General features: G+C 36.8%; 1 protein-coding gene across 2 annotated transcripts in view; it reads right to left on the reverse strand.

Annotated features, from left to right (window-relative positions):
* Positions 1-23,273, reverse strand: part of LOC135310915 (rapamycin-insensitive companion of mTOR-like) — a 123,145-nt gene that overhangs the window by 34,080 nt on the left and 65,792 nt on the right. For both annotated transcript variants that reach the window (XM_064440045.1, XM_064440046.1), the window contains 13 exons: positions 20,607-20,733; positions 18,856-19,025; positions 18,550-18,617; positions 17,473-17,540; positions 13,637-13,719; positions 12,841-12,928; positions 11,740-11,830; positions 11,525-11,591; positions 11,338-11,418; positions 6,460-6,560; positions 3,825-3,987; positions 3,324-3,425; positions 759-805 (listed from right to left, as the gene is read on the reverse strand). In XM_064440045.1, the coding sequence (XP_064296115.1) occupies positions 759-805; positions 3,324-3,425; positions 3,825-3,987; positions 6,460-6,560; positions 11,338-11,418; positions 11,525-11,591; positions 11,740-11,830; positions 12,841-12,928; positions 13,637-13,719; positions 17,473-17,540; positions 18,550-18,617; positions 18,856-19,025; positions 20,607-20,733 (1,256 nt within the window). The remainder of the gene's footprint in view (positions 1-758; positions 806-3,323; positions 3,426-3,824; positions 3,988-6,459; positions 6,561-11,337; positions 11,419-11,524; positions 11,592-11,739; positions 11,831-12,840; positions 12,929-13,636; positions 13,720-17,472; positions 17,541-18,549; positions 18,618-18,855; positions 19,026-20,606; positions 20,734-23,273) is intronic.

Here is a 23,273-nt window from a genome sequence, read left to right on the forward strand (position 1 = left end):
CTATATAAAAGTTGCCTGATTACTTTTTAGTAATAGTTTAAAATGGTGCAGCGTGAGTGCTTCAGGATACATTTTAGGTTCAGGTTTTTCCCCAAATTCATGTAGAGGTAGCTTTCCATACCTACAAATACAGAACTACTCTTCAAAGTAGCTTGTTTAATCAAATAAATTTCTGAAATGCATGTTAAAAGTTACATCCAAGAACTAATTAGTAACACTATTACCACACATGCACAAAAGTAATAAAAATGCCTTAATACCAGACAGGAAAGGAATCAGAGCTGTACTGATTGTCTTCTCAAATCACACATGCTTCCCTCGCCATTAATAGCAACTAGAAATAACTTCCTCTTGGCTTTTGATGAAAGCTATAACTATATAACTATATAACTGTACAACTGTAGGTCTATTCTGTCAAAATTTGTTAAGTGCTAACATCAAACACTAATGTATGAAATATCAAAGAGGTAATACTTTAAGGTTTAAAATGAAATAGGGCGTTTGCAAAGCTGATATGATTCTTGTTTAGGGAATAAATATATAAAGTATCTGTGCACAGAAAAGAAACCACTAAAGCTTAAAGACCTGTTTATTTAAAGCAAATATTGCAACCTAATTACCTAAATTTTCATTTTTGTTGCTTATCCACAGATTAAGGTTCAGAAATGTGACACATCAAGGAATAGTTTATTGCAACATTAAACCCCAGTTTTTCCAAATTTCTTTCTTCAAAGGAAGTCTATGTAATTTTTACATACCTGTGCAATTGTTCATCTTTATAGTTCCTTAGATTTACATTTGGCCACTAGAAAAAACAGCAAATATAGTATTATATGAATCTTGTACATCAGTCCTTGATTAGTCACTAAAATTTACTAATTTCTATTATGGTTCTATTCACCTAATAATTAGAAGTGCAAGTTTTCTTGCATCTAATATTACCTATAAAATAACCTCTTATTTTACTGAAAAGCCCACATTCTTGCTCCAAGAACTGTTCTATTATTTTCTAGAGAAGGACAGGGAATGTCAGGTGCATGCTATGTGTACAAGTCCATAATTCTAATGAAAATAGAAAACTATGACATGCTAACAAAAAATAAACATTTTTGCTCAGTTTCTTCTCTGCAAATAGCAAACAGATTTTGATACACATAACAGGGAAATCGGGTTTTGCTGTTGTCACTATTCTGATTTGTTTTAAAAATAATTTTTCTGTTATAGCTCACTTAAATACTGCTTATTAAAATGGTATTTAAACCCCTCTGTTGATACTTTGCAAGATGTTTTAAGAAGGATCACACAAAACCAATATACTCTCTTCTGGACCTATCCTTTCTTCATCCATTTATTGCCTCTATGGCTTTAGATTTATTTTTGTTGCTACTAGTATCTTCTTGGAAGGGATGGAAAAGAGTGCATCAAACATTTTTCTTTCCTACTGAAGCAATACAGTTCTACATTTCCAATTGGTATACTAGTATTAAGACATATAGTGCACTAGTTAACAATTAGTAAAACTGACTACGCTAGTAACATTGAACCCACAGCGCTAGATTAATATGAAACTCTACTGTTAACACAGTCTCAATTCGTCTATCCTGACCACTGCCACTTTTGCTGCTATTTTAGCAGCTTAGACATCAAGCTGAGCAAGTAAAAAAAAGGCAGTAAGGAACCATATGAGATGCAAGTAGTGAGGTGGTAGGAAAGCTGATGCTCCACAGCCATCAGGTTGCAACTGAGATGGGAGGGAGGTGAGTAGCCACATGACGTGTTGAAGTCCAACCGCTGGAATCTGGGTCCTGCTGATTCAGAGACTAAAGATGGACCACTGATAAACTGCACAACACCAGTGTAAGCTAAGATAATGTTAACAGGAACTGAAGTGATTTGAATTTAACCAGAAAACACAGTAACTTATCATTCTGAAAGACAGAAGTCCCTGATTTTGAGATATTTAGAACTGTTCGGTGGGACACTACAAAACATAGTGCAGGGGAGGTCTGATAGCAGGGAAACTGACAGCTTGACCTAAATTTCAGAGGAGAAACACCCACATCCCCCCAAAAAAACCCCAAAGAAACTTAGTTGTCAACTACATAAAACTTCCATCGTCAAAGTACTACACAGACTAATTAAAAAGTGAGATTCTGAAGAACAGTTTCTGGATAATATCTTTAATACTGAATCAAAGGTAAAAATGTCTATGATTAATAATCATAGATATCTAGTAGTGTTACAGTAAAAAGTCTGTAAACAGGGGAATTTGGTGGAACAAAGCTACTGTCATATACCTATTCAGGTCTTTATACCAGACAGATTGTTGCTCTCTCAAGTTTATCAGTCCCTGAAAAAACTGCACAGAAATATTTAGGGAGATTTTAATTTTTTTGGAGGCGGGTAGGTGTTGGATTTTTTTTAATATAATCTTGATTATGTCTGTCACCATTAATCCTGTTTTGTACTTTTGCCATCTTTATAACAACATAGTAAAGATGACAGTAAGAAAATGTTACTTGGGGGTAACAATGGAAGGATGGCTTTGATGCACAGAATGACAAAAGGTATTTTGGCTCTAAGACCAAGTACTCAGTCAGAAAGTTTTATTACTCAAAGAAAGTCCTCTGCTTAAAAAAGAGACAGTCCCTTAAAAAGCTGTACATTAAATATATTTAAGATAATGCCCTCCCTGTTAGAGATATTTCCTGTATTTTGTGAAGACAAATTAATTTTGTCATAAACTTGATGCTATGGGACTATTTATATTAGTTCAAAACATACAATAAGACTGCATGCTACTGATGGTTTTGTATGTGGCTCAGTAAGCATCTGAAGCTTGATCTATAACCCACCTCCAGCCTTAACCTTCAAAGCACGTTATATATTTAAAAAAAAAAACAACAACCAAAACAACCAACAACAACAAAAAACCCCAAACCCAAAAACCTGCTATTAAACTGAACAAGACATCATCCCTATATGGTTTGGACTGAAGTCTAAAGTATTAGCAACTTTAAAGTCACTATACCTCAATTCTATAAAGTCTATTGCTATACAAATAAAGTTATATAAAATTTAATATATGCTTATTAAGAAACCTGTGAATTTAAGCGTAGTGTATTTTGTATATAGCTTAAGGGTTGTATACAAAGAGATTATATCAGCACTGATTAAACCAATGAGATCCTAATTTTCTGAAATAAAACAGATTATGGGATATAGTGTGGGATTGATATTAGAAAGTCAAAGCTCACATGTGAAATGGAGACTCCCCCCACAATAATTTCATGAAAATAGTATCACACCCTTTTTAGGCTCACCTTCAGTATGGTTCCTATCAGATTCCAGTTCCATTCGAGATTCTCCTTATGATTGAGAACTTGGCTGTCTCGAAGATTCACTAAAAGTGCTTCTTCTGTATCCTGGAATATAGACATAAAAAACTACAGTAAGTTTCCTTGCATCATGCCTTGTGACATGATATACTTACTGTTCATGCAACAATCATTAAGAGGGCTATGCACCACAATATTTTGTATTTGAAAGTAAATTGCATGGTTACAGTACTGCATTAAAAATTTAATAGTAAGAGATCATAATTAAGACTAAAAAGCATTAAAAATTATTGTAATTTCACTCTTCAATTTCTAGAAATACACTATACTATCCACAAGTAGCTAGAAGACAAATTAAATGAAAAAAATTCTACAAAGATATCACATAAATAGCTCTGAATTAAATGAGTGAAGCTTGGGGGGTGGGATCTAAGGCTCCAAAACACAAAATCAAATTCAGTTTTGAAAAATCAATAATGGTAATACCTTTAAAATAAAGATGTCTTTCTGCACATGGTACTGATCCCTTTTTTGATGGGTTGAGATCGTTTTCTGAATAATATGATCTAAATGGAGGCTGTAAGGTTTAGGTCCTCTTTTCTTCATCTCATGAAAAGATTTTAAGCAGTTGAGAGCAGCACTTGCTCGTCTAATAGAAAAAAATACTATAATCAGTATTTGACAGCTGTTATTCAACTAAAGACTGACACTGCTATATCTTGAGTTAAATAAACATAGCTCAAGAAAGCATTCACCAACAATTCCAAGGCCAATAAAGATAAAATAATTTTCTTTATATAAGTTTTCATACTTCCATATCCCTCTGTCTTGTACTGAAATTATACAGAATATTATCTTTAAGAATTTCTTGTACCAAAGAATGAGCCTTACTGATAACTTTTCTTCTACTCTGCAATTAGTGGTACCTTTCAGAGTTCACAGAAGATATTGCAAAAGTTTAAAAGTGATAAAGTATTGTGAGATGTCACAGTAGATCAATGTTCTACAGTGAAGTTGAGACAACTAGCTTCAACTTGGACTAACAAAGTATTTATTGTAAATTCTCTTCCCCTCCCCAGAGGGTGTCAGGAGTATCAGTAGTATATTTCCTGCTCTTTATATCTAAACAGCTCAGCAACAACATGTAAGAAATTTTCCAGGAAAAGGCAGGAAGTAACAGAAATGACATTTGACATGGGCAGAAATGCTAAATTGCAAAATAATGGTAGCAGAAAAAAATAAAATAAGGAAGTCTAAAAAATGAGGAGGTTAAGTCTACCTTTCTTCCCCATAAACAAAAATTGTCATAGGATAGGAGAGTGATTGTCATAGGATAGGAGAGTGGGTTTTTTGTATTCTCTTCAAATAAACAAATAGTTGTGAATTTGGTTGCCTACCCAAATTACATAAATTTAATCTGTAACAGGGCTTGCAGTTTTTCAGAGCATGAAACAACACAGTGTTGACGAAAACCAAGATCCCCAAATATAACAAATACATCTGCAAAATAACTTTCTTCCAACAAAAACAGGACTTCTTACTACTCTATCAGGTATGTCCACGAATGCAAAAAAGCAAAAAAACTGCAAGTAATCCATAAACATATCCCTTCTGTTCTTCATTCTTCCTCTCCTCCCACAGCTTTGACCAAGTGGAATACCCTGTAAAGGAGTTTCAGATATGCTTTTTTTTGAAAAATAACTGGTGTTTTCACATATCAAAATCTTCTAGTGACATATGCTTTTTAGTTTTGAAGGTTTCTTATAAGAGAATTAAGTTTCTGGGAAGCACTCTACAAGCAGCATTTATCATTTCACAGTAGCAGTTTGAAAAGATTCTGTAATTTATCACTGACAACACAACTAAAGACAAAATACGAAGTTATGATACATTTATCAGAATACTGATCTGACAAACCAGATCAGGAATGGCAAGAGTAATTAACAAAAACATTTCCTATAATTACTATTAGAAAAAAACCCCAACACACTCTATTTAAATGGTCTTCTACAAAGAAATGCAAGTAAGACTACTGAGTTACAGAAACACATTTTAAAGACACTGAAATCTATCAAATTATTTGACTTCTTTCCTCAAGAGGTTTAAACTGTGTGAAGTACCTAGGAGATGGTATTTTATGACAGAGCACTTCAGAGGTTAAATTGCAAGATTAGTAGATGTATAGAGAAATTCTAAAAAATAAGGAAAATATAATTAAAAAGCCCACAGGTTTTTAAAATTTTGGAATTCAGGTATTTCTCAAAGAGGAACAGAAAGCTTCTATAAACATTTGTTTCAAGTCAGATGCCTAAATATACCTCATTTGATTACCATGAGTGCCAAACAGTTCCTAATGCTGCTTAACATGCCACTGCAGAATGCTGCACTAAGTTGTTTAAAATTTCTGTTCATAGTCTTCTATTTAAATGGAAACTAAATGAACTGAAAAAAATTATCGTTGCAAACTTAAAACTTTCTGGTGCATTTGTTTGAACATAATTACTATTGTTACAATGACCATTTTCTTCTGAAGAAAAAAATGGTAAAAAAACAGCCCCATGCCAATATCAGGGTTTTTGTTCTTGTTCACACTAATAATGATTCACTGATTTGTTCTATTACTATTTATATTCGCTATAGATAAACACCAAAAGAAAAAAAAATAGTACGGGCTTTTTTAGCTTGGAAGGCTTAATTGTATCAAAATGCCAAAAAAGAAGTGTGAAACAATGGAGAGGTCAAACATACAGAACACATCTCAGATGGTGCTTGGTCAAACAGTGCCTTAAGAGTTAATTTAAGAAAAATTTTGTGTGTAAAAAAAAATAAAAATCTTGCAATCTATGCAAAAGTGTTCTGAAATATACTATTAAAACTGTCTTTCCAACTTTCTGAATTTCTAAATTGTTACTGTAAATAGATTACACTTTTGGAATCATGCACTGGAAACTATTTCCCTAGTAAGTGTCACAGAGCATTTCTACATTCTGTTTTTCTTTTAAATAAAGACAGCAGTGGTTTCAGCCATCAGGAAACTCGTAATGTAGGTTTTACGACTCAACTGCAGGGGGAAGAGAAGATGTACATATTTTCACTTTTAAGTGTAACCTAGAATTCTTACAGTCTTTTCTCTTTCATTATGTCAAAAGATGCTGCCATATTCATTAGCGTTGGTAAGCAGTGCAGGTGATGGCTGTGAGAATGAGGAAGGATTGTGTTGGCCTAAACAACAAGAGAAGACCAGTTAGAATAACTTATTACAATATTTTCAGCCGTCTCTTTAGGATCAGCATTTGAAGAATCTACCACTTTTAACAAGACTTTCATAAATGCATGATAACAAAACTACCTTTTGCATAACATCAGAGCAATAATTACACATACCATTTTTAATATTTAATCTAATTAATCAATCTGAAATACAACTGAAAGTAACTTAAGACAATTTTAGGACTCAGCCTTCTTTCAGAGCCTTCTCATTTGTATTTTTTGCATTGGTGGTTTTTAAAGTTGTAAAATTAAAAAACATGCAAAGCATCAGATATCTTTCTGTCATGTGTATAAAAGTACTAAAAACCCTAAAATCAGAAACACAATTTAAGCTAATGTTCATTCAGTACATTTGATTAGCAATGATTCCGCACAAAAAAAGTTATCTGATAAATAAGCAACTTCATAAGTTACTGGACATTTAATAGCTTTTATTTTGGGAAACATTTGGGTAGTTGTGCAAATGCTTCTGAAAACTAAAGAATAACGAAGATAAATTACTTCAATATCTTAAAATTAGAGTACAAATATTTGTTCAATGTTTTGATAAACAGTCATCACAGACTGGTGAATCACCTCTTCAGAAAAATCAAAAAATACCTATGCTTTGCAGCATACTCAAACGTCAGTGCATCTGATCGCTCCCATTCAAAAGTATTCCAGAAAACATGAAAAACAGCATACGTTAATGCAGATTCCTCTTTTTAAACTACATGGCTGACTGAACACTCAAAAATTTCTGCCAATTATTTAAAGAAAAAAAAAAATCACTGAAGAGACTAAAGAACAAATTTGTTGTGGTTGTGACCTATGCTGCTGAGCTGAGCAGTTATAAACCAATGTAGTAATAAGCAATCCTATACCTGAAGACTGTAATCTTGGTTTTTGGAGCATTAAGGACAGGCCAATCCCACACCACTGAAATGAGTCTATAGTCTGAAGATGAAGACTATGTCTGATAACTCATATTCAAATTTTTGTAAGACAAAGTTGTATTTCACAATCTTACTGTCTCTTATAAAGCAGTTCATATAGAAAAAGAAAACAAAACAAACCCGGAAAAAACCCACAAGAAAACTGATCAAGAAGTTCTCTGCTGCATATGCTTCTTACCATCAAGAAAAGCCATGAAAAAGAATGAAATCTTTTGCAAGAAAGGTAAATCTTATCACTTCACACATGACTAAGCTTCTCATCAGGCTGAAAGGTAGCACTGGAGTGTATATGAAAAAAATATCATCTCTACACCAAAATAATTTAGGTTAAGTTCCGCTCTTCAAGTAGGTTTCTTTTGGTTGGTTGGTTTTGGTCTGGAGTAGGCTAAAGAAACCTCAACAAGACAAATACAGTAGTGCCATGATGGACGGTTATAGGCTTTTCAGGAGGGATAGGCAGGGCAGGTGAGGCAGGGGGGTTGGTGCTGTATTTAAGGAAGGGGTTGGATTGTACGGTGCTTGCAGTTGGTGACAATACAGTTGAGAGCCTCTGGGTAAGGATGAAGGGGAAAGCAAATAGAGTGGATATTGTTGTGGGAGTCTACTATGGACCACCCATCCAGGATGACGACACCAAAGAATTATTCTACAAGGAATTAAGGGATATCTCTAGATCAGCTGCCCTTGTCCTTATGGGTGGATCTTAACTTCCCAGACATCAACTGGGAATCTCATATAGTGGACACAAACAGGTCCAGGAAATTCCTGAAGCACGTTGAAGATAACTTCTTGGTGCAGGTACTAAGGGAGCCAACTAGGAAAGGTGCCCTCCTAGCTTCATTGTTTGAAAACAGAGGGACTCATGGGCGAAGTGATGATTGGTGGCTGTCTTGGTCACAGTGACCATGAAGTAGTTGAGTTTCAAATCGTTAGTGATGGGAGAAAGAAAAACTGCCAGCAAAACTTCGGCCCTGGACATGGGGAGAGCAGACTTTGGGCTGCTGAAGGAGCTAGTTAGTAAGGTCCCCTGGGAATCTGCTTTTGAGGGTATTGGGGTCCAGGAAAGCTGGTAATTTTTTAAGAGCCATCTCTTAAGAGTGCAGGAGCAGGCAGTTCCAAAGTGTTGGAAGTCAAGCAAGCAGGGCAGAAGGCCGGCTTGGCTGAGCAGGAATCATCTTTTAGAACCTAGACATAAAAGGAAAGTATATGGACATTGGAAGCAAGGACAGGCAACACAGGAGGACTACAGAGATGCTTTTCATCACTGCAGGGAGAAAATTCATGCGGCCAAAGCTCAATTAGAGTTCAAGTTGGCCGGAACTGTGAAGGACAACAAAAAGGGCTTTTTAAAAAAATATGTTAACAGCAAAAGAAGGATCAGAGATGACATTGGTCCATTACTTGATGAGGTTGGTCACCTCACGAATAGGGACAAAGCGGAGACATTTAATGCCTTCTCCACCTCTGTCTTCAACATGATGATGGGCTCTGGGACCCCCAGAGCCCTGTGTTGGAAGATCATGACTGGGGGGATGATAAAGTCCCAGCCAACACTGAACTTGTTTGAGACTTGCTGCTCCAGCTGGATGCGCATAAATCTATGGGTCCTGATGGGATTCATCCTAAGGTACTGAAAGAGCTGGCCAATGTCATTGCGGGACCTCTCTCCATTATTTTTCAATGGTCTTGGGAGTCTGGAGAGGTCCCAGTTGACTGGAAGCTGGCAAATGTTGTCTTAATTTTCAAGAAGGGTAAGAAGGAAGCCCCTGGTAATTACAGGCCTGTCAGTCTCACTTCAGTGCCTGGCAAAATTATGGAGAAGGTTATTCTGGGAGTTATTGAAAAACACTTGAGAGAGAATGCAGTCATTGGTCATAGCCAGCATGGGTTCACAAGGGGAAAGTCCTGCTTAACCACCTTAATTTCTTTTTATGACAAGGTCACGCATCTAGTTGACCAAGGGAAGCCAGTAGATGTGGGGGATTTTTTTTTATTTTAGCAGAGCTTTTGATACTGTCTCTCACAGTATCCTTCTGGAAAAAATGTCCAGCACACAGCTAGACAAGTCAATAATACATTGGGTGAGCAATTAGCTGATGGGTGGGGCTCAAAGTTTTATAAGTTAATGGGGTTAAATCAGGCTGGGGGCCAGTCACCAGTGGGGTTCCCCAGGGCTCAATTTTAGGGCCAGTGCTCTTTAATGTTTTTATAAATGATCTGGATGCAGGAGTCAAATGTACATTAAGTAAGTTTGCTAATGATACTAAACTAGGAGGAACTGTGGACTCCCTCAAGGGTAGAGAGGCCTTACAGAGAGATCTGGATAGACTAGAGAGCTGGGCAATACCAACCATATGAAATTTAACAAGAGCAAGTGCCAGATTCTCCACCTGGAATGGGGCAATCCTGGTTATACATACAAGTTGGGGGACAGAAGGCTGGAGAGCAGCCCCATGGAAAGAAATCTGGGGGTTTGTGTTGATGGCAAGTTGAATATGAGTCAACAGTGTGCCCTGGCAGCCAAAAGGGCCAACCGTGTCCTGGGGTGCATTGAGCACAGCATAGCTAGCCAGTTGAAGGAGGTGATTGTCCCACTCTACACTGCACTGGTGCAGCCCCACCTCGAGTACTATGTGCAGTTTTAGGCACATCAATATAAGAAGGACATCAAACTACTAGAGCATGTCCAGAGGATGGCAACCAAGATGGTGAAAGGCCTTGAGGGTCAGACTTATGAAGAGCAGCTGAGATCACTTGGTTTGTTCAGCTTGGAGAAGGCTGAATGGTGACCTCATTGCAGTCTACAATTTCCTCAAGGGGGCAAGCAGAGGGAGAGGTGCTGATCATCTCTCTCTGGTAGCCAGTGATAGGACACGAGGAAATGGAATGAAGCTGCATCAGGGGAAGTTCAGATTGGACATTAGGAAAAGGTTCTTCACTGAGAGGGTGGTCGGTAACTGGAATGGGTTCCCCAGGGAAGTGGTCACAGCACCAAGCCTGTCAGAGTTCAAGGAATGTTTGGATGATGCTCTTAGTCATATGGTTTAGTCTTCGGTAGTCCTGCGAGGAGCAGGGAGTTGGACTTGATGATCCTTATGGGTCCTTTCCAACTCGAGATATTCTATGAATAAATTTACAATTTCCTCTCATCTCTACCTGTTGAAATAAGTATAAATTCTGTCAGTGTGGAATGGTAAAGACTTTAATCTTGTTGTGATACAGCATGAAGAAAAAAAAGAGAAGCTACTATGAGAGAGATTTTAAGGAGAGGGAAAATGAATGAATCAAGGTTCCTTCAGCTTCTCTGCAGCAGGAGCTACCAACAGCAGTGCTGAAAGAGTACTCCATCAAGTTGGAGTTGCCTGAATGAATAATATGAAGTACCCAAGCCACATCAAGCTGAACATGAAAAAAAGTTTCATCTGCTTAGCCTGCGAGGCAGAAAGCTAAACATGCTGCCAGAGAGCTACCATCATTTTAGGAAAAGCAAAAGCATCAGGAGTCCTTTTACCAAACACAGTAATTAATGAGTGAGTTTGCAGGACTCCAGCTTAAAAATACAACTGGTTACTGAGGATTATCCTTGAAGCAGAAGCCCTAGTACTTTCAGTACATTCCAAATCACCTTCCTATCTATTCATGCTGGTTTTATTAAGTGCCATATGCTGTAATATAAAATAACCCATTATTTTGATGAAAAGTGGATGTTCCAAATTTGTAACATAAATCCAAAGCTATAATAGGAAATATCTATTTACAATGAACTAATATTCTCAGCAAAAAGTCTTACTTACCATGTGCAAAAGTTCTCCTAAAAGGATAGTTGCTCTAACAGATACATGGTCATCACTACTTGTGATCACTTCAACCAGACCCTTCAAAAAAGTTTTAAAAAATTACATTTTCTGTATGACATCTTATTTTAATGTTTATGGGAAAAAAAGTAGCAAGCATCTATTTAAACTTCATGGCATTAATTACCTCTAGAAGTCCATTAGTAATAAAAGCTGAAAGCACTAAAGCCAAATAATTATCCATGAGATCAGGCCTAAGGAGAAAAAAAAAGTATGGAAATGTTTTAAAAAGTACATTTCTTATTGTGTCTGCAAAGAAATAATAATAAAAAACCAAATATTTTTGTCAACAACGACAGTAAACTAAAGCAAGAGTTTAGACTGAGTTTGCAAAATGCTCACCTTGACCTGGCTCGATGTGGTAGTATAGTTTTAGCTTCAGCAGCTACAAAGCCATCAGAAAGTCTCCAGCAGTCTTGAAACCTGCTTGGATCTGTAACAAGAAAATATGGCCAGTGGCAATTATAACCCTGGATTTCATAGTGTTATTTTAATAGTTGTCAGTATGTAAATAATAGTCCTTACTAACTATTCCAGGTTTAAAATTATAGAAAATTTTGTCAGAAGTGATCTCTAACAAATCATCTAATCCACACTCCTGCACAAAGCAAGGCTAACTTCAAAGCTAGGACAAAGATATCAACCAAAATAATTAAATTTCCAATTCATAAGCACATTAAACTTGTTTAACAGAAACTATCATAACCACCTAAAATTTTAAGCCGTATATCCATATGTTGCAAAGTAGCAAATTTGCAACAAAGAATGATTTCTTTATGTATATGCACAGAACAAGGATTAAGCTTGATTATACAACCGCATGACAAATACATTTATAACTAGAGTTTGAAGAGAATTGCTGGAACATTAAAGGCTGAGACTTGCTCCTTTTGGGCTCATACTTTTACACTGAGAGAAAAAGCAGAAAATACTCTTAGGTTTACAAAGGAGTAATTCTAAAGATAGAAGACTAACTCTGCTAAATATATAGACACAAAACCACATACACTTGCCCTAGGAAAAGTAAAAGTCTGCTGAAGTGCAGCAGAGATAGCTATCAGATACACAATATATAGAAAAGACCCTTTTTCATAACTTCTGTAACATACACCAACACGTCTACATTACTAATGCTTCTAAACTTCAAAGAAGTCTAATCTGTAGTGACATATTTACAGTCTTTTGTGTAAATGCTCCACTACTGCTTTTGTATGAAACATACAACTGATATATAGTAAGGATGTCAGAAGACTTTAGTAGCTTGATCAACACTGAACAGTTGATAAAGAGCTTTAAACAGGACTTCAGAACACCCAATGAATTCAGTGATGAAACAGTTAAGACTGACATAATTCACAATATAGAGGAAACAGTGAAGGGTTCAAATTTGTAGAAGAGCTTAATAGAACGAATTGTTCTGTGAACCAGTACTAAAATACTTACCTACGCTGAGAAGTGCCTCAAGAAATTCTTCTGCAACAACAGGGAGAGGAAGGCGAAATATATCATAAAGAACCTCAAGCAGACCTTGCTACCAGAAAAAAAAAAAAGGGGGGGGGGGGCAGAGATTTTATAGATTTACAAAAAATGGTCTTTTTGTTCACGACTAATATTGAAGTTGAGATATCTAGAGAGTGCTAAAATTGGTGTCTTTGCTTCAGGGATTCTTTTAGGATAACATGCTTATTTTCATAATCTGAATTAATCTGGAGAAGAGAAGAAGGGAAGGGGCTTGCTTACTTTAGAAGTGTGCCTGATTGTCACTACGAATTCTACAGAAGCTCAGGCTACTCGGGTTACAGTTTTTTTTAGAACAGTTAGTGCTGCCACCATTAACTACTTCATCTAGCAAGTAATTAGAAAGAAACATTTTTATTTATCTCAGATTCAATGCTTTAAACTCTTAACTGTGGCTACCGTGAATTTGCTTTGACTTGTGGCCAGAGCAGAAATTAATTTATGCACTATTCAGTCCTCCATTCCCTCCTCTCAGACATACAGGGTGTGATTCCATTCTCATTTTATGTGTAAGGTGCCAAGACAGAAAAAGGAAGATCACACAGAAATTTTATAATGGAATTACAGACTTAGACTTGGGGGTCAAATAAACTCGAGACTAGTGGTCTCATAATTGGAGTCTGTGTTTAAACCATTAAACTGATAAAAATGTTAAGATTTTAAATGTTAATTAAAACATCCAATATTATTCTTATATCAGTGCTAAATATTTACCACCTACCCGTATTTCCATATTTGGTATAAAAAGTACCCCAATAAGAGACTGAATCCCAGAATTTCCAGGTTTGCAAAGACTGATAATACCTAGAAAACATTAAATACATAATAATATTCCATCACCAAACAAACAAAAAAGCATTAGAGACATTGTTAAATTTGGTTTCCAGTTTGAGTGCAAGCACAGATGATAAAAATTACTTATCATAAACATTTTTCACCTTTATAACGTCATCTCCTTTCTATTCAACGTTTAGCAATGCTTTCTAAACACAGAACTTTTTCTTCATTAAAAAAATATAGCTACTTTTACCCTTTCTACTGTGAACAGTATTCTCAAATTATCTGCAAAACTAACATTTACATGGAAGAAATGGCAGAAAGAAAAGACAAAACTGTCAATAAAGAATAAATCTTAAACCTGAAAGATTTGCATCATCTTGGCAGAACTGTGAGCGGTCTCTCCATAAAAAGCTGTATCTTAAACTAACAAATTATTTAGTTACCTTTAATCTTAGGTGAATTCTAAACAGCGAGTTGAAATATACTTGGAATAACATTCTCTGTGCACCGTTTTTAATAATCTTTTCCCAAAATACAAGTGTTCATCCCCAGAATTTTCACAGAACCAAAGAACAGTTAGCGTTGGAAGGGCTCTTTAAAGGTCATCTAGTCCAACCCCCCTGCAACAAGCAGGGACATCTTCAACCAGATCAGGTTGTTCAGAGCCCCATCCAAACTGACCTTTAACATTTCCAGGGATGGGGCATCCACAACCTCTCTGGGCAACCTGTTCCAGTGTTTCACCACCCTCACTAAAAATTTCTTCCTTCCAACACAGTTGATTTAACTTTGCATAAAATCTCTTATAATTTGGTCCTTTTACACTACATTTTCACTCAGTTTAATATTTTAATATTAATAGGGCAGACCTCAAATTGTTTATAAATGTTACAGAATTTCAGCCTAAAATTACATACAATCTCTTCATTCAAAATGTGGCTGCAAAAAACCTTGCTCGTTCTCTTGACCATTTCTCTTCATACATCGCAGAATAAAATAAAACTTAAAGTAACATGCTATCCAGAAAACAAACAAGTTTCTCCAAAATGCAACTTTAAATCAACAAAAGGAAGCCAGGTTTATACACCCTTTTGTCTTACATATTATAAATACAAATCTTTATTCCTTAAAAATTACTAAAAAATGAGAAGTATCACCTACTCATCTATTTATTTTTACTAATACAAATTTAATTTTAATGACATGCTTTATATGAACTTGAAGAAAGTCCTCAAGTTCAAAATTCCCTTGTCACAAAAACTTATGACAAGCACATGTGGCCACATACACATTAACAGCATTTAAATACATTGCATGGTGCACCTTGGGGCCTGCTTTTCTTTCCCATGAGCATATATAATGGCCTGTGGTGGGTTGACCTTGGCTAGCCGCCAGGTGTTCACCAAGCTGCTCTATCATTCCCCCTCCTCAGCTGGACAGGGAGAGAGAAAAATATATCAAACAGCTCATGGGTGGAGATAAGGACAGGGAGAGATCACTCACCAATTACAGTCACAGGCAAAACAGACTCGACTTGGGGAAATTAATTTAATTTATTACCAATCAAAATCAGAGCAGGATAAGAAATAAGAACAAATCTTAAACCACCTTCCCCCCACCCCTCCCTTCTTCCCAGGCTTAACTTCACTCCTGATTTCTCTACCTCCTCCATTCTAGCAACTCAGGGGAATGAGGGTTGCACAGTCAGTTCATCACACGTTTGTCTCCGCTCTGCTGCTCCTTCCTCCTCATGGGGAAGACTCCTCATGCTCTTCCCCTGCTCCAGCATGGGGTCCCTCCCACAGGAGAAAGTCCTCCACAAACTTCTCCAACGTGGGTCCTTCCCATGGGCTACAGTTCTTCACTAACTGCTCCAGCATGGGTCCCCCATGGGGTCACAAGTCCTGCCAGAAAACCTGCTCCAGCGTGGGCTCCTCTTTCCACGGGGTCACAGGTCCTGCCAGGAGCCTGCTCCAGCATGGGCTTCCCACAGGGTCACAGCCTTCTTTGGGCACATCTGCCTGATCCATTGTGGGTTCCTCCATGGGCTGCAGGTGGATATCTGCTCCACCATTAACCTCCATGGGCTGCAGGGGAACCTCTGCCTGGAGCACTTCCTCTGCTTCCCTCCTTCTTCACTGACCTTGATGCCTGCAGAGTTGTTTCACATATTCTCACTCCTCTCTCTGGCTGCAACTGAGAAGGTTTTTTTGTTCCCCCTTCTTAAATATGTTATCCCAGAAGCACTACCACCATCACTGATTGGCTCAACCTTGGCCAGTGGCAGGTCTGTCTTGGAGCCGGCTAGCATTGGCTATTGGACCTGGGGGAAGCTTCTAGCAGCTTCTCACAGGAGCCACCCCTGTAGCCACCACTACCAAAATCTTGCCATGCAAACCCAATACATGGCCACATCCCAACTGCAGCGCAGGAATAGATTTGGGTGCATACAGTCATTGCTGCATGCCCCAGTTTCAACTCTAAGGACATGATCGCACATGAAGATAAAGGAGACAGTAATTAGCTCTAAAGAATAACCCAGTCTGGAGAATAAGGAGAGCAGAACAGTAGAACACAGCAGACAGTACAGACAGGGGAAAAAAAACCCAAACAAACAAACAAAAAAAAAAACCACCCAAAAAGCCATAACATGAAAACCAAAACCAAAAACACCCTCAAGCCTGGTTTTGCTACATGTCCTTTGGGAAGACTGACAGCACAAGGACATTTTTGTACTAAAAACTGTTAAGATGTTAATCTTCAATGTAACATGTAATATAAAAACCAAAAAGGACACACAACAGCAAAAGTACCACAGCAAGTAACATGTTCCAAGACAACTGTTTCTACAGTCACTTGAACTTTTCAGGCTATTAGTTTAAGTGGCTGAGTTAAGGAAGATGCAGCAACACTCCTATCAAACTGCTTCTCAGGAGTTTCAAAGTTGTCACAAACTTTCCAAGCTTCCTCCCCAAGCAAGTAAGAACACATGTGAAAAACTTCTGAAGGATACCTGGATGTTAAGTTAAGCTTACTAATCATTTTCAGAACATTAAAAAATAAAGCAAATAGTCTTACAGAGCAAAAGCTTTTCTATAGAGTCTGAATCTTTCTTAAGTACGGCCTGTAAAAATCCTAACTAAAATTTTGGTAAATGGTCATATCAACTTATTTAGTTTATTTGCAAGACACTGTCTTGACTAAAAGAACAAGCAGTCCCTGAGGCAATATCTTCATGTTAGATATTGTAATATTGCAAAGAAAGAATTTAGAAAGATGCGAAAACCTACTTTTGTGATTTAGAAATGCATGAAAAATCCAAAAGTATGTCCATACTGCAATTTATCTTCAACTATAGCACTTGGTAAAAGCAGGTGCTCATGAAGCTATTCTGTTGATATCTCTTCACATAGACAAATAGATTTCTTATTTACAGTGGCAGAACAATCTCAAAAGCAAACTCTTATGATATGATGCTATTTTCAACATCCTCTCACCCATCAAATGTCAAGAAGTACCATCAAGGTACAACTTAAATGACATTCTATACTTCAAAAAAAAGCTGCGTCTTGTCAGTAGAGTTAGTAAAAGAAAACTATGTATGAGTCCTCCAATTTAACAATATCAAAACACATCTTAGCACCACTGTAGGAAGGTATTGATAGAAATTACAGATCAAGAGAGACAGATTCTGTGTTTAAATAAACCACTCTCTTACACTAGAAAGTAAAATTCCCCTTCCAATCATCCAATTTCAAACAAACAAACAAATCTTACCTGCCCATGATCGAAATGCTGCCACTATTCCCATTTTACTAGCTAGGAACCGTGCTTCTCTGTCCTCTCTGTCATTAAAATAACAAAAGCCCCAATACACGTTAATTACTGTAAAACAAACAGTGTTACTAACATAGCAAGTAAAAAGTAGTTAACTGAAATTTTAGATGGGGGACAAAATCCAGAGTAAGAAAAATCTGTTACGTACATATATATATATGTGTGTGTATATATGTATGCAATGTGTACACACACACAGAGATTAGAATTTTTAAAGTATTGTTACTTTTCCTTTTTCGGTAGAGGTCCCATGGTAGGAGGATCACATCAAAAGTAAAACACCTATATTTGGTCAGACGATTCACTCCAAAGCCTCCACTGACAATAAGACTACAGCAGGGGCCACTTGGACACTGATTCAGTTACGCACATCTAAGCATCTATTGTCATTTGATAATAATAATAATTAAAAAAAAAACCTGAGTAATTCAAGTTGGAAGGAATCTCAGGAGGTCTCTAGTCCAAACTCCTGCACAAAGAAGTTGTCAGCTCTGAGACCAGACTAGGTTATACATAGGGCTTTATCCAGTTGGGTCTTAGAAACTCTCAAGGATTAAGGCTGCAGGACCTTTCCTGCCTGTTCCAACACTTGACTGGCCTCACAGATTCCCCCCCCCACACTGCCAATATCAAGTTGGAACCTCTCATTTCCATTTCTGAGCCTGACCATACAACCATCAAACATAAAACTAGCTCAAATGCAAACTCCTCACTGTGGATGTTTAAAGCTAGATAAAAAGAAACCCATACCTGAAGTAAAAAATTATGATTGTGATGATTTTTAAGTAAAAGAAATATAATGGGGGGAAGGGAAGAAGGGTAAAACTAATTTTCCCTTTTAAATCTGAAACACTTAACAATATTTTAGGAAGTTGCATTCTAACCTGCTATCATATTCAACTTCAAATATTTTAATATTAGCTAACTGCTTTTATTTTGTCACTTCAGAAAGAAAAATAGTTTAACTCCAGTACCATGAACAAAACTGGTAGCATAAGTAGCAGCACTAACACTTACTTGAGTTGTCCTTCTGCTGTGTCTGGATTATGCCTGTAGTGAAAATCTGTGTAAGGAGCTAAAATTCGCTAAACAAAAGAAAGACATGCATTACTTTCACATGAGAACAGTTAACAGGTCTTGTCCTTTCCTCAGTCCCACTCCAATCTGTCATGTTATTCCTGTTTTATAAATCATTAAGCTCTTAGCCTAAAATAGTGCATTTAAACATTTTGCACTAATACAGAGTGAAAAGTGAAAATTAAACATTTTCATTAGCAATATGATGTTTAACTTCTGTCACTAAACAAGTAAAACTGAACCCACCTCTAACTCTACATCTGCTCGTACATACTGTCGGGTCTTTGGATGATTAATGAGGTGCAGAACTGTAGTTATCAAAGCCTCATTTATTCGGCTTAGCTGACAATCAATCACATTTTTCAAGATGGTACTTAAACCACCCCGAAGAGCCACCACCTCGGGATTCTGAAGTGCTAAATAAAGAAAAACAAGTCACATTTGGCCAGTGATAGGAAAGAAAACATTTCATGCCTTCTAGTACAACAAACTTCTTGTCTGTTTAGTACATATATCTTTTTCTTCCTGAACACTGCTGAGGCACACAATAAAGCTTTTAATGACTGACATTAACAATAAATCAAGATTTTTTATTAATTTATCATCAACAAAAATAATGGTCAGTCAGTCAACCATTATGTAGCAATTTCCCAGCTTATTTTCAACCAAGTTTCCATAGAGCAGCGTCTGGATTTCTGTGCAAAATGGTTTTGTGCTTCACCAGACTGACATGAATAAAATATACTAGAGTATAAATAAGTTAGAGATTGTGTAGTTTTTTAAAACAAAAGTTTGTATCTTGAAAATTGTTGTGGTTTAGCCAGCAACTCAGCCCCACACAACCGCTTGCTCACTCCCCCACCAGCGGAATGGGGGAGAGAATTAGAAGGGTACAAGTGAGAAAGCTCATGGTTCGAGATAAGAACAGTTTAATAATTAAAATAAACCAACAACAACAATGTAATGAAAAGGAAAAAAACGAGAGAGGCAAAACCCGGGGTGAGGGGAAGGGGGAACGAACAACCAAAACAAACAATACCTGACACAGCCACTCACCACCCACCGACCCAATGCCGCCAGTCCCTGAGCCACAACCACCTCCCCTGTGCACCAACTGCCCCGGTTAATATACTGGTCATGACATTATATGAATATCCCATTGGCCAGTTGGGGTCAGCTGTCTTGGCTGTGGCCCCGCCCCTCCCGGCCTCTTGCCCATGTGGCAGAGCATGGGAAGCTGGAAAGGTCCCTGGCTACTATAGGTGCTACTTAAGGACACTGAGCTGCTACTTAACTGCAACTAAAGCATCAACGTGCCATCGGCACTTTACCAGCTTACAGTGAAGAGAAATAACTCTATCCCAGCCAAAACCAGCACAAAAATGTTGCTGAAATTATTTCTCATTGATTGATACAAAACTGAAAAAAACAACAAACCCCGGACCCCCAAACCAAACAACTTTAAAAATCAGCACCCGCATACATGTATAGGAAGTTAGTATAAGTCACTGTCCAGATAGCCTTTACATGGACACAAATACTGACTTTCAGAAGCCAGCTAACCACAGTACCCACTGTATAAACTTTTAAAGGAAAGTATTTTGTAGTTCTCTGAACACTTGTACATTTGTCAACACCTCATGTATGGAATTTTCCTTACTTCCAATCCATTAATTTTAGAAACATCAACTGCACCAGGGAAACATTTTTAAGGTAACAAAAACTGGCAAGTCTTAAAGGAAAGTCCAGTACCTGAAATCTTCAGGAACTTAAGAGATTTTGATTTTAAGTTAAAGTGATTTTGTTTTATATCAAACTAATGACTAAAATATATGAAATTGACATTATGAACATTTAACATCTGATTCATTAATTAAACAAATACCCTTAATTATTTGAATACAATCTATTTCATAGGAACCCACAGAAGAGACTCTCTTATAAGACTGATGACAACCACATCACAATTTTTCTTAATTAGCTTTCAGTTATCTTACCTAGTTCACAGATAATGGCTATACACGCTCGAACCATTCTGTCTCTTTCTTGAAGGCCATCGTTTCCAACTGCTATCAAAGAATTAGTAATAGAACTGGGGAACAATGAAGCATTCACAGTGATCATCTGTCAAAAGTGAAAGAAAAAGACCTCTGGTTTCTTCATAATATTTCTCTAAATATACTCACAGATTCACTAGCATTTTGTTTCCTAGATACTACCAGACCACTCCATATATTACTTGGTTGTATCCTGCAATTCTGCAATCTTGAAATTCTTCATTTGTCAATTTACAATTTTCTTCCTGCTTCAGTTTTTTTATATTATTTTATTATCATAAGAAAGGGTTAAAAAAAAACCCCAAACCACCACCCTGACTGTTGCAGAGATAACTGCCGCTAGCTTCTTCAGATTTTTTCCAGGAATTTCTTTATCGACAGAGAACAGTATCCAATAACACAGAGTAGATTACAAACTCTTCTAGAGGATTCATTCATACTGCACCAGATATCTACAATACCTATTCAGCTTTTTAATTAGCCAAGACTAAACTCTCTTGTTTTGTAGAGAGATCCTTAGGCTGCTGCAGACTACAAAAAAGGACAGTCAACAAAAGAAGCTGGTATAGTATTTGGAAGGAAACTTCAAACAGCTTCATCGTAAGTTATATAGCTATATATGTCACAAAACACACACATGCTTTAAACACGTTAAGCTTAAAGTTTTTAGATGTTATGGGGATAATGAGCATTTTTTAACATCTCAATTTTATTTATCAGTAGAAAAAAAGTGACATGGTTGAGTGGGCTATAACAAATTATGTTGTTTCCTTCTTAAGCAGACAAAAAACCTATTTCCCTTTAGTAATACATCTCTAACTTTAGTGATGTTCATGTTCCATAGTATACAGGAAATGTATATTTAATTTTAGCAAACTATGAAAAAAATATTAATAGCAAGCTACTCAGCCTTTGTAGCCAAAGTCTCATTTGGGGGGAGGGGGGGTGTTTGCCTTTACGGTGTGCACAGGGTTTTGCTCCTTAATCTGGTATAAATTCTGCTTATCCTGAACTAGCAGCTGAGGATTTCCATGGCACAGGAGCTCTTCAGCAGTGTAAAGGAGGATTGGCTGTTAAATCTGTTAAAATCTGTTCATCTATTCTGTCTCAAATTTATTGCAAATTGGTTTTATTTTTTAATTGAAGAATGACTAACCAAGGTTTAATTTAATAACCCTTTTGTTTCCAACAAAAGCAGGCTTATTTCAATTTTTTTCTCCACAATTGTTTTGTCCTATAGTCATTTTATAGCTCCTTTATGTCTTACAGATATTTGTTCAGAGGATTACTTCCCCCCCTTTGCAGATAATATTAAAATAAGAGACCAACCATTATGACAAATATATATGAACGCTTCAACAAGTTTATTTAAGACGTGTTTTTGAGAAACTTTTTGTCATACAATGTTGTCACCCACAAAACAGGAAGTTTAAGATAGGACTCTAAATAAAACCCAAACTCTTCCCCACCCACGCAGTCTTTCACTTTTACAATGGCACGAAGTAACAGGAATTAGCAATAGAATGGGTGTACCAATGTACTCTACAAAGTTATAACCTTTTTTTCTACTGACATTGACATGTATTTAATTGTGAGGACACAAGCAGCCTCTTAAGGCTGTTTTGCTTCATTGTTTTCTTTGGTTTTAAGACATGAGAAAAAGAATTTTTTCTTTTAACATTCAATTCCAAATGTTTTAGTAGAATAATAGAATCATTTAGGTTGGAAAAGACCCTTAAGGTCATAGAGTCCAACCATAAACCTAACTGCCAAGTCCACCTCTAAACCACGTCCCTAAAGTGCCACGTCTACACGCCTTTTAAGTATCTCCAGGGATAGAGAATAAATAGACTAGTAGAAAAAATACAAATAATAAATACAATCCATTTGCTTTCGTTCTGCTCTACATATTGAAATGCAATTCTAAAGACCAAGGACAGGCAATGTAAGGCTACTTATAAAAAAAACAGCTATGAAGAAATAAGTAACAAAGACTGAGTTTGGTCTTTAAAGATTCCTTTAAAAAAAAAAGAGGAAGAAAGAAGGTGGTTCATATTATACCTCACCCTGACTTCAGCTTTAAAGATAAAACTTTCTGTCTATTAAATTATTTTAAAATTTACAGAATAAATTCTATTAGATGGAGAAACAATTTTCTGAAGCATTGCTAAAAACAACACTACTAAATGACAAAGCTCTTACAAGGAAATGTAGAGGTGATAGTACTAAACTTGAATACTGTGTTCGGTTTTGGGCCCCTCACCACAAGAAAGACATTGAGTTGCTGGAGTGTGTCCAAAGAAGGGCAATGAAACTGATGAAGGGTCTAGAGAACAAGTCTTATGAGAAGCAGCTGAGGGAACTGGGGTTGTTTAGTCTGGAGAAGAGGAAGCTGAGGGGAGACCATATCACACTCTACAACTGAAAGGAGTTTGTAGCAAGGTGGGTGTCAGTCTCTTCTCCCAAGCAGAAAGTGATAGTACAAGAGGAAACAGCCTCAAGTTACACCATGCAAGGTTTAGATTGGATATTAGGAAAAATTTCTTCACTGAAAGGGTTATCAAGCACTGGAACAGGCTGCCCAGGGAAGTGGTTGAGTCACCATCC

This window comes from Phalacrocorax carbo (assembly GCF_963921805.1).
Source record: "Phalacrocorax carbo chromosome W unlocalized genomic scaffold, bPhaCar2.1 SUPER_W_unloc_9, whole genome shotgun sequence".
Lineage (NCBI taxonomy): Eukaryota > Metazoa > Chordata > Aves > Suliformes > Phalacrocoracidae > Phalacrocorax > Phalacrocorax carbo.